Source organism: Lampetra fluviatilis, chromosome 20 (assembly GCF_964198595.1).
Source record: "Lampetra fluviatilis chromosome 20, kcLamFluv1.1, whole genome shotgun sequence".
NCBI lineage: Eukaryota > Metazoa > Chordata > Hyperoartia > Petromyzontiformes > Petromyzontidae > Lampetra > Lampetra fluviatilis.
In genome coordinates this window covers 2,826,473-2,841,629 of record NC_136294.1, presented here as the reverse complement: position 1 = coordinate 2,841,629, position 15,157 = coordinate 2,826,473, and the positions used below count along the sequence as shown (strand labels likewise).

Genomic DNA, 15,157 nt, shown 5'->3' with positions numbered 1-15,157 from the left:
ATAAAAAATAATTTATGTTGCTTCGAGTTTGCTTTGTAGGTAGGGTACAGTATGTATAATTTACCAGCTTTCACATCCCTATAGGTGAACAGACACCGTTCCAAAAAATGAACAATGATGACTCGTTCAATAACGCTTCTGAAAAATAAGCTTAGAGCGCAGTGGGATTTACCTGGTAAGATTTTTTGTTAAAGTTGTTTCGAGTGATTCGCTTACCTTTCCCATACTTTACGCTCCTATCACGTTTTTGGCATCGTTTGTTGTTGTAACGTTCTGACCCGCCCCTTCACTTACTTGGACGTCTGTGAAAAAAGAGCTTCATGGCTCATCGCATTTCCTCCTCCAGCAGCACAAAGGAAGATTCCGATTCTCATTCTGCTTGCGCCACCCCCCTCCCCCACCCTCCCGGCCTCACCGCTTCAGGAATCCCGGTGCTGATCGTGGCAATCACGTTGGCGGCCGCGCACGAGGACTACACGGCCGCGCGTCATTGCTGGCTCAACGTGCACAGCGGGGTCATCTGGGCCTTCGTGGGGCCCGTACTCTTCATCATCGCGGTGAGCCCGAGGTTGGGGATGGGAGGGAGGGGGGTGCGCCTCGCCTGGGCCACGTCGCTAGGAGCTTGGGACCGCTGAGAGAAGCTGGGTTCGAATCCAGGTTTCAGTTGCCCCGTGGTTAGACCCGATGACTAAAAGCGCGTTTAGATTATTTTTTTGATTATTTGGCTACTATAAATGTCCGCGTGATCAGCTACTTCGTGGAGCTATCATTTGTGGCCAAGTCACTGCTGAAATATAAGCTATAGCTCAGTCGGCTTTACCTGGTGAAATGAAAAAAATAGTTTAGTTTATTTTTGTTGTTGTGATTTGTTTACCTTTTCTCCACTTTGCACTCGTATTGTGTTCTTGTTTTGTTTGTTTGTTGTAAACTTTTGACCCGCCCCTACTGGATATCTCTGAAAAGTGCTTTTCAGCTCATCGAATTCCTCCAGTATAAACTCTAATGTTGATTCTGCTCTCGCGTGAAGTCTCACTGCCGTGGTTTGGAAAATAAATTCGAGGACCCAAATGTCGCACCCCCTGGCTTTGACATTCCTCCTCGAAGCCACCGGTGGTGTAGCCATCAACCGCATTAGAACGTCAACAGGCCGGTGCGCACATCTCCTTCATGAATGTAAAATTAAAGACAAACCACGGTGCAATCGTGGCAATGCAACCCAAACTGTGGACCCTATCGTAAGCCACCGTAGGCTACGCTCCTTCAAATGAAGGATCAGCACAATTATACGTACTCTCTCCTGAAGCTCTACATTGGCATTTAGCTCCTGAATAGATTGCCATCATACGCAAGAACAGAGTAGTGCAACTAAAAACTTTAACATTTCCTTTTCGTGCAGTACCGCTAGGATCCTAGGTGCAAACAATGGTGCAGATACCCATGATTCAACTGGGTTCTTGCGTGGAGAAAGTTGATGTTCTCAGCCCCGGTCACCAATGATTGCACACAAAAGCCATCGCTTTAAATTTGGTCCTGCGCTTGATTTGGTGAGATTCCAGTTCTGCGAATTTTAAATATCAGTTTGATTGCCATGTGAGGAAAAAAATACTCTGTGTGGAAGGGCACGTTCAAAAGTGCTGTCACATCTTCTGCGTGGGCCAGAGGTCTCGCAGATAGCTCTGTGAAATCTACTTTCGTGGGCCGTTCCTTGGAGGCGAAGGGTTGCGCGGCTTCGTGAGCGACTTGCAATTCCTTCTGTATGATTTATGACACGATGCCGAGAGCCCGATCGGGACGCTGGCTCTGCTACTGCCCCAACTGCTACCAGTGTCCTCTCGCCGCAGGTCAACGTGCTCGTGCTGGGTCGGGTCCTGGCTATCACCATGGCAACGGCCAAGCGGCGCTCCATCATGTTGGCCGTGAGCAGTGGTCCCAGCGAGCAGGCCTACGATCAAATAAGGTGAAGCCTCGCCATGTGTGTGCACGGCCAGGGCCACCAAGACCGACCGGCGAGTACATTAAAGGGTTCTTTTGTCATTGGCTGACAGCTGCCACGACTACGGACAGGCTTTCGAGATTAGAGGGTTTGTGGGGGGGCGGGAGGGGGTTACCTCCAGATTTAGAGGGCTTTCTGGGTAGGTTTTTTTAATGTTCGTTAAAATTTTACAGTTCATAAACGAGCGGGGGGTTGTTTTTATAAGAAATATTTTCTGCTGGCGAATTGCGACAGTCTGTTTTTTTATCCTTACAATTGAATGTATATTTTTAGTTATACTGCTTTGATTTTTTTTTATGCTTTCTTTAAAAATATATAGAGCAGATAAAAAAAAATTAAGTACACCAACCTCTTTACAGACTACATTGCCTGTGTGTACTCCTCTCGTGCATCAAGTCGACTGTGGTGGACTGCTATGAATTATTTGACGGCGATTGAGTCTCGTAAAACATTTGAAAACACATTTGCATGACTTCCTCTGACGTTTAAAAATCACATTTAACCAAATCTATACCGTAGTTGGTTTTGCTTTTGACAATTAATGCACGAATGGGTTAATTTCGATGTCCTTTATTTAGATCAGGTCAAAGTCTATTGAGATGCATGCCCCTTAGGACGCGGAGCATTTATTTAAATGCGACATATTATGTTCTGCTGATATAACCATATAACAAAATACACGGCATGGGAAACTGATTTCTTGTGATGTCACTTAAGCAATTCAACGTTTGCAATCCCGATGATGTCTCTCGGATTTTAAATAATGTATTCCATAGGTCTAGAGGCAATTTTCTTCTCCCCGATCTGATGGCTGGCCACCGCCCCAAGTACAGTGCACAGTGGTCTCTTGTGTGCCATTGGCCCCTAAAACGACTCATCAGTACCACCTAGGGTAGCAAATGCTCTCTGTCATTATCTCTACGCATTTAGTTTCTCTTGATCACAAATTTATACTATAGCAAGGTCACGGTGGTAGCTTTTTGTGAGAAAATGAAATGTAATAAAAATGGTATCGGGGTGCGTTTGAAAGAGAATGTAAAATAAATTCTCCATTTAAAAAAGCACATACTAATGTGATATGAAACGTGTACAGAATATGAAAATTAAGAGGAATTGTGTCTATAAAACAGAGAGGATATATGCTAAGATTTCTGCCCGTGGTGGTGGAGACTCGCAGCATGTCCCACCCCTTGGGTGGCACCGACCAATCCGCCTTGGCTCATGGCCGATGGAGGACACAGCTCGCAATGAGACAGCTCAGGCAAGCGGGAGGGGGCAGCACTGGGCAGCAGGAAGGGGAGCACGAGGAGAGACACTGGGGAACGAGAGAGAAGCCAGGGGACGAGGGGGGGCAGTTAAAGTCAGTGGCAGGGTAGGAGCATGGGGGAAAATTGGGCAGGGGACAGAGGGCAGGGAGGGCAGCCCTCCCCGTGTGCAAATATTTTTTTGAACATGAGAGGCAATCCGTGTTCCGTAACCCTCTGGAACCCTGCTGGGTGATTTTACAAGAGTCGCCATGGTTTCCCAACCGCTCCCGCACTTTAAAAATCAATTTACCACGTACACGAACAGCACCCCGACGGTCACTGCTTCCCAGTGTTATCACCCAATCCCCACCACTATCATGAACACCACCAACATTAACACCACCACCACCACCACCACAATAACATTACCACCAACCACAACGCCGCCACAATCACCGCAATAATACCAACACCAGCGCTTTTTCCGCAGGCATCACTTCCACTATCGCTGCTAGAATGGCCACCATATACTCTAACCCAGGGGTCGGCAACCAAAACAACAAGAAGAGCCATTTCCTTCCAATTCGGTACAAAATTCAGTATTTCAAGAGCCGCAATGCATCTATGTACATACGTACATATCGTCAAGAAGCAGCCCGTAAAGAGCCGCATGCGGCTCCGGAGCCGTAGCTTGCCGACCCCAGCTCTAACCGGTCACCTATAAAAGTGACGATATATGCAAGTGTTCAAATTGTGCGAGCGTACAGCATTAGCAATTGCAGTCAAGGGTCAGAGAGAGTGTCTATGAGCATTCTCACCACATGATGGCAGTAAAACACCATCTCAGAATAGCAGGGTAACCCAATCTAAACATGGGCAGAAATGATCAAGAAACAGCATGCACTGAATAAAACAACAGCGTGCGGCTTGTGTGTTGGGATACAACTAAGTGTGCAGTATGTTCTGGATCATAAGAGGCTTTGGAAAGTAAGCCGCACTTGAAACTTGTGACGCCAAATGCAGACTCTCACACACACCACTTACCTCTCAAACTTTAACTTACGATTTAAAACTTCCGCTTTGAAATGCAGGGAGGGGAAAGTGGTTCCTGCAATCTAGAGAATGCGGTTATAATTTATTGCCTTTGTCAATCCACTGCTGAATGTAGGCCGGGCTCATACTGTGTTGGGGAGTGGGGCGAGCGGTGAGACTGGAGGTGGGCCCAGGACCAGTTCAGATATCGCTCACCACAGATGTTGTTAGCCGTGGCAGAGAATTGAACGCGTGTTGCTGGGTTCATAGCACAGTGGGCTAACCACCGCATTATTGCTTCTATCCCACATCTTAATTTATTGGCAGTTCAAACAAAATACTATATTTTTAAATAATTATTTTACGGCGCTTTAGATAACACATTAAGGAAACTGATTTCACGCTATCAGCCACAAATAGTGCATTTATTTTCAACAAGGGGTAGTGAACCTGTGCATTGCCGAGTACAGAACAGAGGTTTTCCAATACGTGTGCCAGGCCACGTGCTGCTATAACGCGCACACACCTTAGCATTGAGCCCTGTCACGTGACGGACGACGAGGGCTCCGTTGTGCCCGCTGTCACGTGCGCGCAGGGCGGCCATCAAGGCGGTGATCGTCCTGCTGCCCATCCTGGGACTCACGTGGCTCTGCGGAGTGCTCGTGCACCTGGCGCCCGCGCTCGCCTACCTGTTCATCGCTCTCAACTCGCTTCAGGTAGAGTGCTCGCGTGCTCACTCGCGCTCGCTCGCTCGCCGCCCCCCCCCTCTCTCTATCGGGATGTTAACTACCTCGCCTGGTAAGCACGAGGTCGTGGGTTCCATCCCGACCCTGACACCTGATGTATATTTGGAGTTTGCGCGCTGCCTCTCCCCGTGGTCTGAACAAGAGCTGCGTAGCTCAGAGGTGACCTGGCCACGAATGACAGCGCAACGGAGTGGAGTTTCATCTTGTGCAAATGTATAGCAGCCACATACCCTAACAGCACGTCGATTCTAAATGTGGACGGAAAAACCGGAGGGACGCGACCACGGGGAGAGAGAGGACACGCAAACGCCAAATATACAGCAGCAGGTGTCAGGGTCGAGATCGAACCCACGACCTCCTGTATACCAGGGGAGGTAGTTAACGTCTTGCTACCTCGGCGGTCATTGCGAGATTTGTCGGCGCTGCAGGCGCCCGCCTCGAAAGCAATGGGTGTGTTGCTCATCACTACCTGCCCACGCTGCTGGTAAATTACGTCGGCTGCAGCGTCAACAGCGTTTCGAGATGCTGTTGACGCTATTGCCCTGTGTCGGGGAGAAACTTCCGTTGAATAGGGGACGTTTTTTTAACATACAGATTAAAAAAAAATCTAAGTGGCTGACCTGCTGCTTAAACAAAAAATCAAGCATATGTTCTCATCTCTTGTTTACAGCCCTGGTGGATATTCCACATTGCTATAGTAATAATTTCATTTTATATAGGGTCATTCATGCAATTGCATCCCAAAACGCTGCACACGAATTATCCAGTTCCGTACACAGGTGATACAAAACCTTACTACATAGCAAATAAAAAAAGGGATACATAAAATACACACTCCAAGAAAAAAATAATCTTAGAGAAAACTAATTTAAATAAATAAATCCGTTCAGTCTCCGTACCGCCCAGACCACGATCCCAACATTTCGCAGGATTTTGCAGAACCTTCACAGGAGTGGCGGTGGAGTACCCACGGAGTTTATGGTGGGGCTCAGTCTATAGAACAACCAATTTGGGCTTCCCAACAAATTGTTACTTTTTTAGTTTTGTCCCCAATCGGCGTGAAGGGCTGCGTCACACAAAATAAAGTGCAGTTGAAACGTCTGTGAAACGTATTTAATGATAACTTCACTGGAACAGAAACACAAATGGCGAGCCAAACAGCAGCGACCGCTCACTCGCACAACTCCACAGAGCCCCTCTAAGTGGGCATTTTGGTCTACTCTTCCACGTTGGCAATATGCCTTGGAAGAGGTCCCGAGTACCCACACTTTACCCCACCACACATGACCAGCCGATTGAGCAACTGCACCGTACCCGTTTAAACTGCCGTGTGGACAGCAGAGAAGGCATTTGAAAGAAACAGAACAAAAAAAAAACTGCCTCGTTATTTCAATTCCTGTGCAGGGTTAGATTATTCGAATGTAACCGGCGACCTCTGACTCGCAAGTCCGGCGCGGTCGGCCACCGTAACCCCATCACACGCGACGGGCCCATCGACGGCGGTGAAAACAAACTGCGGCCGGTTAATTAGGCCACGGCGTCCCCCCCCCGCCTTACAATGAATCCCACAGCAATCCGGCAGTAATCCGGCATCGCGGGCTACAGACGAGCCGCGCTTGGGTTGCGGCTAGCCGGATTAGCCGCGACGGTGCTCTGGCAAGGAAGCACGCCACACAGAGATCCACGTGACCCCCACCCACGAGCCGTGACCCCTCGCGTCTCTGTGTTTGGGGCCCCTGTTGCTTGAGGTCACGTAGTGCTTTGCTTCCACACTTTGCCTGTCCCCTCGTAGCCATCATCATTATCATCATCATCATCAGTAATGATCAGTCCACTGCTGGATGAAGGCCATTCCAATCCGTGCCATTTCTGGTGATCCTACCATATCTCAATTTGCCGAGCACCTACACACGAGCTGATTTCATCACCCCATGTTGTTCTCTTTCTTTCCCTCAATCTAATGAGAACATAATCACGTGTTACCCCCCTCTTATGAGTGGGTTTTCTCCGGATACTCTTAGGTTTCCTCCGACAATGAAGCCAGACTGCCATCAATAATCTTGGACAAACATCCCAATGCAGGACGCTTCTTGCAAAACACACTTGAGACTCGGCGGGGCTTTTCTGTATAACGAATTGGTTTTGTTTCATGTTATTACTGACTGTATACTAACCCACAGATTACCCCTGTATGCTTTCACTCGCGTTGCTAAATTGCCGACGCACAAATGTTTAATGCTTTACATTTACTTACAAGCACCACAAGCGCCACCATCAATCTTCTTTACAACTCATAATCACGAGGCAGCATACATTCAGTCTTCGCGACAAACAAGGCAAGATCTCATTTGAAGCTTTCCCACGTAACTTTATGCACCGCTGCTGGCATGGCCGAGACGAGCGTCTTGATGAATATTAATGGTCAGATCCGTGAATTCCTCTCGCATCCCCGCGGCATCCCATATCCGTGATAAGGCAGCCAACGAAGGAGCAGCACGCGACGGGCGAGTGTGTGCACGAATGACATTGCGACGTTTATTTTGAATGTTTTGTTTTTCAATGGAGGAGAGAAAAATAACACCTTTTGTGCCGCCGCGCGCGATTTTTACATTTCAAGCGCACGACGTTGTTTTGTTTCAACAACAGCAACAACAAGAGATACAATGTGAACTTTTTATTGAATACAAAAAAAATAATGTTGAAATAAAGTTCGCGACACTGATTTGTAACTTCGCTCGGTTGACAGCAGGAGTCGGCGTGCGGTTTACGAATCTCTTATCTCTCGCCACTGTTGGCAGAAAGAGCTCTACGGGGTATTTGACCTCCTCTTTCACGCTTGCCAAATGAAAGTGTGTAGGTATGTGCGTATGTTGAACTTCTTCTGCACCGTACATAGCCACCCACGCTAATCAGCGGTGCAGGGGGGGGGGTAAGGACAACAAGCTAAACACAAAAAAGCAGTTCCAGAGAAATGAGTTTTCAATCTCAGGTTCAAAAGTGCCCACACTTTACCCCACCACACGCGCACTGCCGATTCTAGAACCGCGGCGAGCCCATTCATGAGGCTCGACGGACAGAGACGGTGGGGAGAGTTCAGAAACCGACGCCGTCGCCTTGACTGCCGCGCCGCCGGGAGACGGAATCGAACCGGCGACCTCCGGATTGCAAGTCCAGCGTGCCGACCCACTGCCTTTATGCCCCACGGCAACCACCCACGGCGACACTTCGCAGCGGGAATTTGTTTCCGCATCCAAATTCCATAGCGGTTATTTTTGAAGAGAATGTATTCCCTTGAAAGAGAGAGAGAGAACCGGAGAGATTTTCGCATCTCATTCACCGCAATGTCCGAAATCGGCAGGGGAAGTTTGATTTGTGAGACTCGTGCAGCTAATTTCACAGGGTCAGATCAATAGCTGAACTGTATCAGCACCTGACCGCATTCAACAAAAATAACATCCAACCCTGGCATTAGAAAACAATGATACGTCGTGTGCTACTAATTTGACTGCTTTATTGGATTTGTGAATTTGAGCCCTTTGCCCTGACAGACACGGGTCCGCTCTTGTGAACCCTATCACCGGATCTCTTGAGAATGCTTTGTTGGTTCTTGTTGGTTTTGTTCACCACAGGGGCTCTTCATCTTCCTCATTTACGGAGTGTACAACACAGAGGTGAGTGCGTGAGCGGTCTGGGGCTTGCCGCGTGTTTAGTAACGAGGCTCCGGGCAACCCATGGCAAACGACTGCCCAGGTCTACATTTCGATTATCAGAAGACTTACTGCCTTGAAAGCGAAAAAATTTATGTAATGGATGATGGTTTCGGGGAATGGCCCTTCATATCAGAGAGACTCGAGGAAAACAGGCCATTGATAGATGGCATGAACAATGGCAATTGCCTGAAACATCACTTTTAGTGAAGTCTTATTGACAAATGTGTTGATTTGTTGTCATTTGTGCTTGTACACCACTGCCAATGCAGTGTCACTTTTACTTTATAACTTAATTTGCCCACCGGTGAGTCAGTCATCGTGCAAACGAGAATGAGGGTACCCTTCTAACCGGAAGGAATCAGGAACCCATGGTTTTCATCATGAGTGGTTATACAACCTATGACTTTTAACCTAGGTTTCATGGTTTAAAAAAAAAGACAACCATCCAAATGCTATATCCTATTGAATTATTCGATATAATGTATATACTTTCTCAACCCCATCCCTGGAAATCAAACTCAGCTTGCTGGATCCATATGGCAGTGTGCTAACCACTGCGTCACCACTCCACCCTAGTCGTTATACAAAGAGGGTAACATTTGCCAACTCTATAAAGAAAATATGCCAATTTTTTATGAATCCACATTCTTGCTAGGAACAATAAAGTTTGTTAATGGTCGAAACATGTAGAAGATTAACCTGTAAATCATAATGAATATAATATCTCAACTTGGGAGAAATGTTAGGTTATTTTTTAAAGGGCCATGCAAAGTTGTTAAAATAGTTTCAATTACGTGGAGTGGTGGCGGGGTTTACATGCCTTCATGTTTGTGACTTTACTGCTACAGGTACGGAACACAATCAAGAGAATGAAGGAAAGACGCAAAGCTCTCTCCTTCTCGGTGAGTAAAACGCCGGTTAACTTATTTATAAAACAACCTAATCACCATCAATCAATCATCATCATCCATTATCAATCCACGAACTGGATGAAGGCCTAAGTCGTCAAACATCCCTCACAAGTCGTGCGATGCTACAATCTCACCGGCCACGTGCGTTCCCCGTTTCGCTGCCTGGCACGATTCCAAGTTGTGCACACCCCTCTCTCTCTGTGTCACCCACTCGCTTCTTTGCGCGCTCCTCGAGCCTACGCGTTCCATTTTCGCGAAAAGAGAAAGACGCGGATGTGAGAAGGCGTCCGAAGCAGGAGACGTCGTGCGGTGAGCGAAGTAAAGTGTGCAGAGAGGGGAGGGGGGCAGGACACGTCACTCGCTGCGAGAGTTGAGGCCGCTCGAACGAGCCTGCCGATGGAATGGGGGCAGCCAGCCAGCAGGGAGAGAGAGAGAGAGTTGTGTGCACCGGAGAGGAAATTCGGTGTGGAGAGATGGAGCTACGAAATCAATTCACGTGCAGGAGTGAGATGGACCGTGATGTTGCCGGGGAAATGGGGGGGGAGGGGAGTGGCGATTTACTTGGGGAGGCCTTCATCCAGCAGGAGACAGAGCATGGACGGAATCGGTCACGTGACATTTTTCTAATTCAAATCTCTTCGCCGCAAATCTAAATCAATTTATTCTGCTGAACCGTTAAGGATGTACCGATATTCATTCTGCTCGCAAGTCGAATACGCCTTTAGACAGGATGTTTACAGTCCATCCTATCAATTTTCAATTTAAACTTCGACTGGAATGCATTACTGAGTGACTTACTCCCAATAAAATAATTCATTTTCAACGAAAGAGTTCATTCCAGACGCCACTTTGTTGGTCCGGCACCTCCGTCGGCAAGACATCGTTCCTCTCCTCCACCCCCCGGCCGCCACCGTCATGAAACTCCGACGAGCGCTGTGGCCTCCGGTGGCTGCCCACGACCCTCCCGGGCCACCGCTCATCCTCCAGGCCCCCACCGCTGCGGCTCTCCCACCCCCCCCCCCCCCCGGTCCTGTCGTCGTCGTCATCGTCGACAGGCTAAATACCCCAGAGGGCACCGACGGGAGCGCGCGCGCTTTTCATCGCACGAATAGAGTTCCGCCACCTGTCGCCGCCGCTAATTTCACTCGGAAGCGAAAGTTTATACATCGCGGCCTGCGCGGCACCCCAGGGAGGGTGCATGTGGTGGGCTGTGCTCGGGGGGTGGTGGTGGTGGTGGTGGGGGGGGGGGAGTGGCAGGGATGAGGAGGCGATGTGGAGGTCTGGGTTGGAGTCGTGGGGGTGCGGGTGTTTGTGGCAAGCACTGGGTGGCGGCCGAGCAGTAGCCCATGAAACGGGGGCAGTGTGTGGGGGGGGGGGGTCGGAACCACCTGGAGTGGCGAATGCGAGCAGTGTTCACCATGGGAAGTGTTCACTTTGGGAAGAAAGCCAAGTGTCTGTTTTATAGTCACACCTCTATATTTATTCGGGGTTTTTTGTTGTTGTATTTTCTTCATAGTGTTCTCAATCGAACATACTGTGTTGCCCTTGGGGTGTCCTTGCTAGCATAGACATTTGTGATCTAGAAATGACACGCTTCAAGAAAATCATGGCAAGCATTTGCCTCCCTGGGTGGTACCCAATAATCTATTTTCGGTGGCAATGGCTCAAAGACCAAGCAAGGGGTGGCCGGGAGGGAAGAAAGGATCGACGGATCGGGTTTAGCGAGCGAAGTGTCGTCCGATGCGATCTCCCCCACCCGCCCGAGTGTGGTCTGACTCCCAGATGCTAGTAACTTAACAGACGCAAAGCCTGGCAGCGCACTGTTTATGTTTGGCTATGTGGTGGCTGCTGCTGCTGTAATCCTAATGATGTTAAGATATGTGAAGTGTGTTCGCAAAAACTACTGACATGGACACCGCTTCTTTCTTCCCCCCTCCCCTCTTACTCCGTCTCTCTCTCTCTCTCGCACTCTGTGGCCGTTGGTGCTTTTTTTTGTTTGGGGAAAACATGTGACAGAGTTGCAAATGCTGTCTCGCACTGAGACAAATCAAATTCCGGACAGGCTGATTAAAGGTCTGTTTGCATAAATGTTGACTGTAATGTACTCGCAAGTGTCATTTGGGTTTGTGTGCATTTAATTTGAGAGAGAGAGAAAATAATGATGTGAGAAATATTTTAATTGATAGTAAAAAAATGATGACATGAATGAGGCATGTGACACAAGCTTTGGTGATGTATATGAGAATGAGAATTTAAATTGATGTAGCGTCTTAATACTGGGAGCATCTCTAGACTCTGTAGAGGAATAACTATGTACATCATATAACGCGGATACAAATTTGAATCATTTAGAGTTTAACCACAGCAAGTGAGCAAATTCAATAGTAAGACATAAAATGGAAATATGGTTCAAAGTGGATAAAACATTTAAACCAAAATGCACCGGCACAGAACAATTGCAATATATGACTAAAAACGCCAACACGAGAAATGTATTTTTTGTTTTAAGTCTTTTACTTAAGAGCTATTAATTATCTCGCGGCTGCATAAACAAAACGTCGAGTATTGCCAGAACATTATTTTTTTATTGTAACATCATCCGTAGAAAATGCTTCCGAAAGGTGTACGTCGCTCCAACACAGCAGCCTCCATCCCTGGGCAAGCCGCGTGTCCGGCGCGAGTTCAAGGGTCAGAGGTCAAAGGTGGCACAAAAAACAAGGTGTTCACGTTTAAGTGGCTCCCACGGCCGGCCGGCGAGCGGGTGACCAAAGCGGCGGAAATACAAAAAAAACCCAACGCGTTGTTTGGTCTACGGACGCGCGCGCGCGTGTGTGTGCGTGTGCGCGCGTTTGTGCGCGTGTGAGCAGCGATGGAACAAACAGGCGGCATTGTCTCGCGTTAGGGAGAGAGAAACGCACCTCGGATCAAAAAAAATAATTAGCCGACGAAAAGAGGGCGATTCACAGCTGCAGCAACTCTTTGGCGATCTACCCCGTGGTCTTCTTTTTTTTTATTTCCCTCAGATTTTATTGCAGGGAAATGTTTTATAAACAGTTCGGGCCGCGAAAGGCTCCCGTTTAAAGTGATGGCTAAATTTTTTGTTATTGAAGCTGATACCAGCGTTGGTTTCCGTGACTCACCAAACTGCAGGAAAGAACAGGATTTGCATGCGGGCTCCGGGTTCAGAGGATTGTTTGCAGTTTCCACGAAATATTGGGATTATCTTTACGCGGCAAAAAAATATATATACGAGCGCTGCATCTGCATAATTCATTTTGTTTCCCCCTTCAAAATACGTTTAGATGTATTATGTCCGGCACGTGTTGATTTGTCGACGATGCACTCACGTTACACCCAGCAAGATAAGACATTTAAGGCGATATGCATCTGTGGAAATGATGCGTCAACATTGTTCACTTGATGGCCGACGCGTCTGCCTACATGCATATGGAGAGCAGTTAAAAAAAACGCTTTGGAGAACACGGGTACGGGACATATTCGGATGCACGTGTTGCACTTTCCAGTTCTGCATTCTCATCGCTGACATTAACTTGCACATTCAATTAGCCGAATGCTTTCTACATAGTAGTAATAATAATAATAGTGATAACAATTTACCATCCTTCTTCAATCCACTCCTGAATGACTTTTCTCATTTCCTGGACATGAAACCATGATTGAGTGTGCGTCTGGTACTGAGCCCTAGATAATGATCTCAAATGCTCCATAGCTCTAGCAGCTCAAGGTGTACTGAATGGACCTCGCTGTGTTTCACCATACTTCACCACGCTGGTCAATGCAGGTTGGTAAAAGGTGGTTCAGATACCACTCACTGCTGATGTTAGCCACGGCTAGAAATCAAACTCGGGACCGCCTGGATTCATAGCGCAGCAAGCCAAACACAGCTCCAGCTTCTATGTATATCTATGAGTCTCTATGTTAACCTCTGGGTCTAAATGTATCTCCTTGTGTCTCTGTAGGTCTCTATGTGTCTCTGTGGTCCTTATTTGTCTCTCTTTATTTCTATGGGTCTCTATGTATCTCAATGAGTCTCTGTACCTGTACCTCTATGGGTTTCCGATATGGTCCACATCGTTTGGGTTTTGCAGCCACAAGAAAAGTAAAAACCTAACAATAATGTTAAAACATTCTCATCCGTAACGTTTTACTACATTGCTATAAACAGTCATTACACTGCATATTATACACACGCACGTAACTAACTAAAGACCGCAGCATTTTTTTTTCACCCAAAAATCCTTTCAAAATAAAAAGCCACAGCGATGTTTATCGGCACCGCGTGCGTTTCAGATGAAAAAAAAGAAATTGTGCAGGAATTAACAAAAAAAAGACAGATGTGTGGTGGGAACCCAAAACTAAAAAGAACTCATGCGGTGGTCATCGTAGAATCGTTTACATTTTTCTTGTCCTCTCCCAGTGAGTCATCTCTGAAAGACGTTGCGAAAATCGTCGACTTTGAAAAGCCGCAGTTTAAGAGTTAATTAACGTATCATAGCCGAAACATGGGGCCTGTAAACGCTAGGCTTTTATCATCATTATCATCATCTGCTGCTGCTACTGATGGGGGTCTTTTAAGTCACGACAAACGCGTGCTATACAGTGGCAGAAAGAAATCGTATTTTGTTGCGAAACATATACATACACAAGCACACCTCGCTTAGCGCTCAAGATGCGCTCCTGGAGAAGTGAGCACTAATCGAATCAGCGCTAAAAGGGGTCGTTATATCATTGCTTATATGGGGATGTGTTCCCGACAGCGTTATTTATTTCGTATGAGCAATATACTCGGGCTTCATTGGGGCATCCGTAATAGTGCTAATAATACAGATGGTAAACACTATTTCGTAAATTTAAATAATAATGTCTTATAACAACGGTAAGTGTTTACTGTCCTAACGAAGACATTCTACTGTATGTTTCCTACAAGGCGGCGGTGGGAGACGAGGTTGTAGGAACTGCTGCACTTCAAATACGGGGTCACGTGACGTCCTTACCCCGTGCCCCGACTGGACATATGTGAAAAAGAGCTTCATAGCTCATCGGATTCCTCCGGTATAAATAATGATTCTGATCTGATTCTCAGAGAAAAGCTCCAGGACCTCCGTGACCTTAGCGATGCCCTCAGTCTAAATTTCAAGATGCAAGGTCTTTTAACATTGGGTTAAGCACGGGCATGTGAGTTCAACTGCTTTGTTTCATCAAACCCCTGTGTATTTGTGAACATAAAAACAATTACGATTGAGAACCAAAGGGGTGCAAGTCTGCAGTGAAGGTTAAGAACCACTGCTTTCGAGTGTGCAGCCTCCCGGCACCCATAACTTGCCACGCCGGTGGACGCCATCGAAACCAAAATTCTAATGAACGAATCGAATCGCTTTCCAGAACTGCGCGGCCAGCTCACGTCCCTCCAGCTCGCTCACGAGCTCGCGCCCCACCACGGCGCCCGGCCCGGACGGCGACGGCGCCGCGAGGCCTTCGGCCCGCAGCCCTGAGCTGC

At 47.5% G+C, this 15,157-nt stretch overlaps 1 protein-coding gene across 1 annotated transcript in view; it reads left to right on the top strand.

Annotated features, from left to right (window-relative positions):
- The window catches only part of LOC144937848 (adhesion G protein-coupled receptor D2-like), an 80,738-nt gene that overhangs the window by 41,621 nt on the left and 23,960 nt on the right, over positions 1 to 15,157 (top strand). Inside the window, 6 exon segments of the mRNA XM_078865366.1 lie at positions 424 to 557; positions 1,842 to 1,957; positions 4,868 to 4,988; positions 8,648 to 8,689; positions 9,577 to 9,630; positions 15,043 to 15,156. Coding sequence (XP_078721492.1) covers positions 424 to 557; positions 1,842 to 1,957; positions 4,868 to 4,988; positions 8,648 to 8,689; positions 9,577 to 9,630; positions 15,043 to 15,156 — 581 coding nt within the window.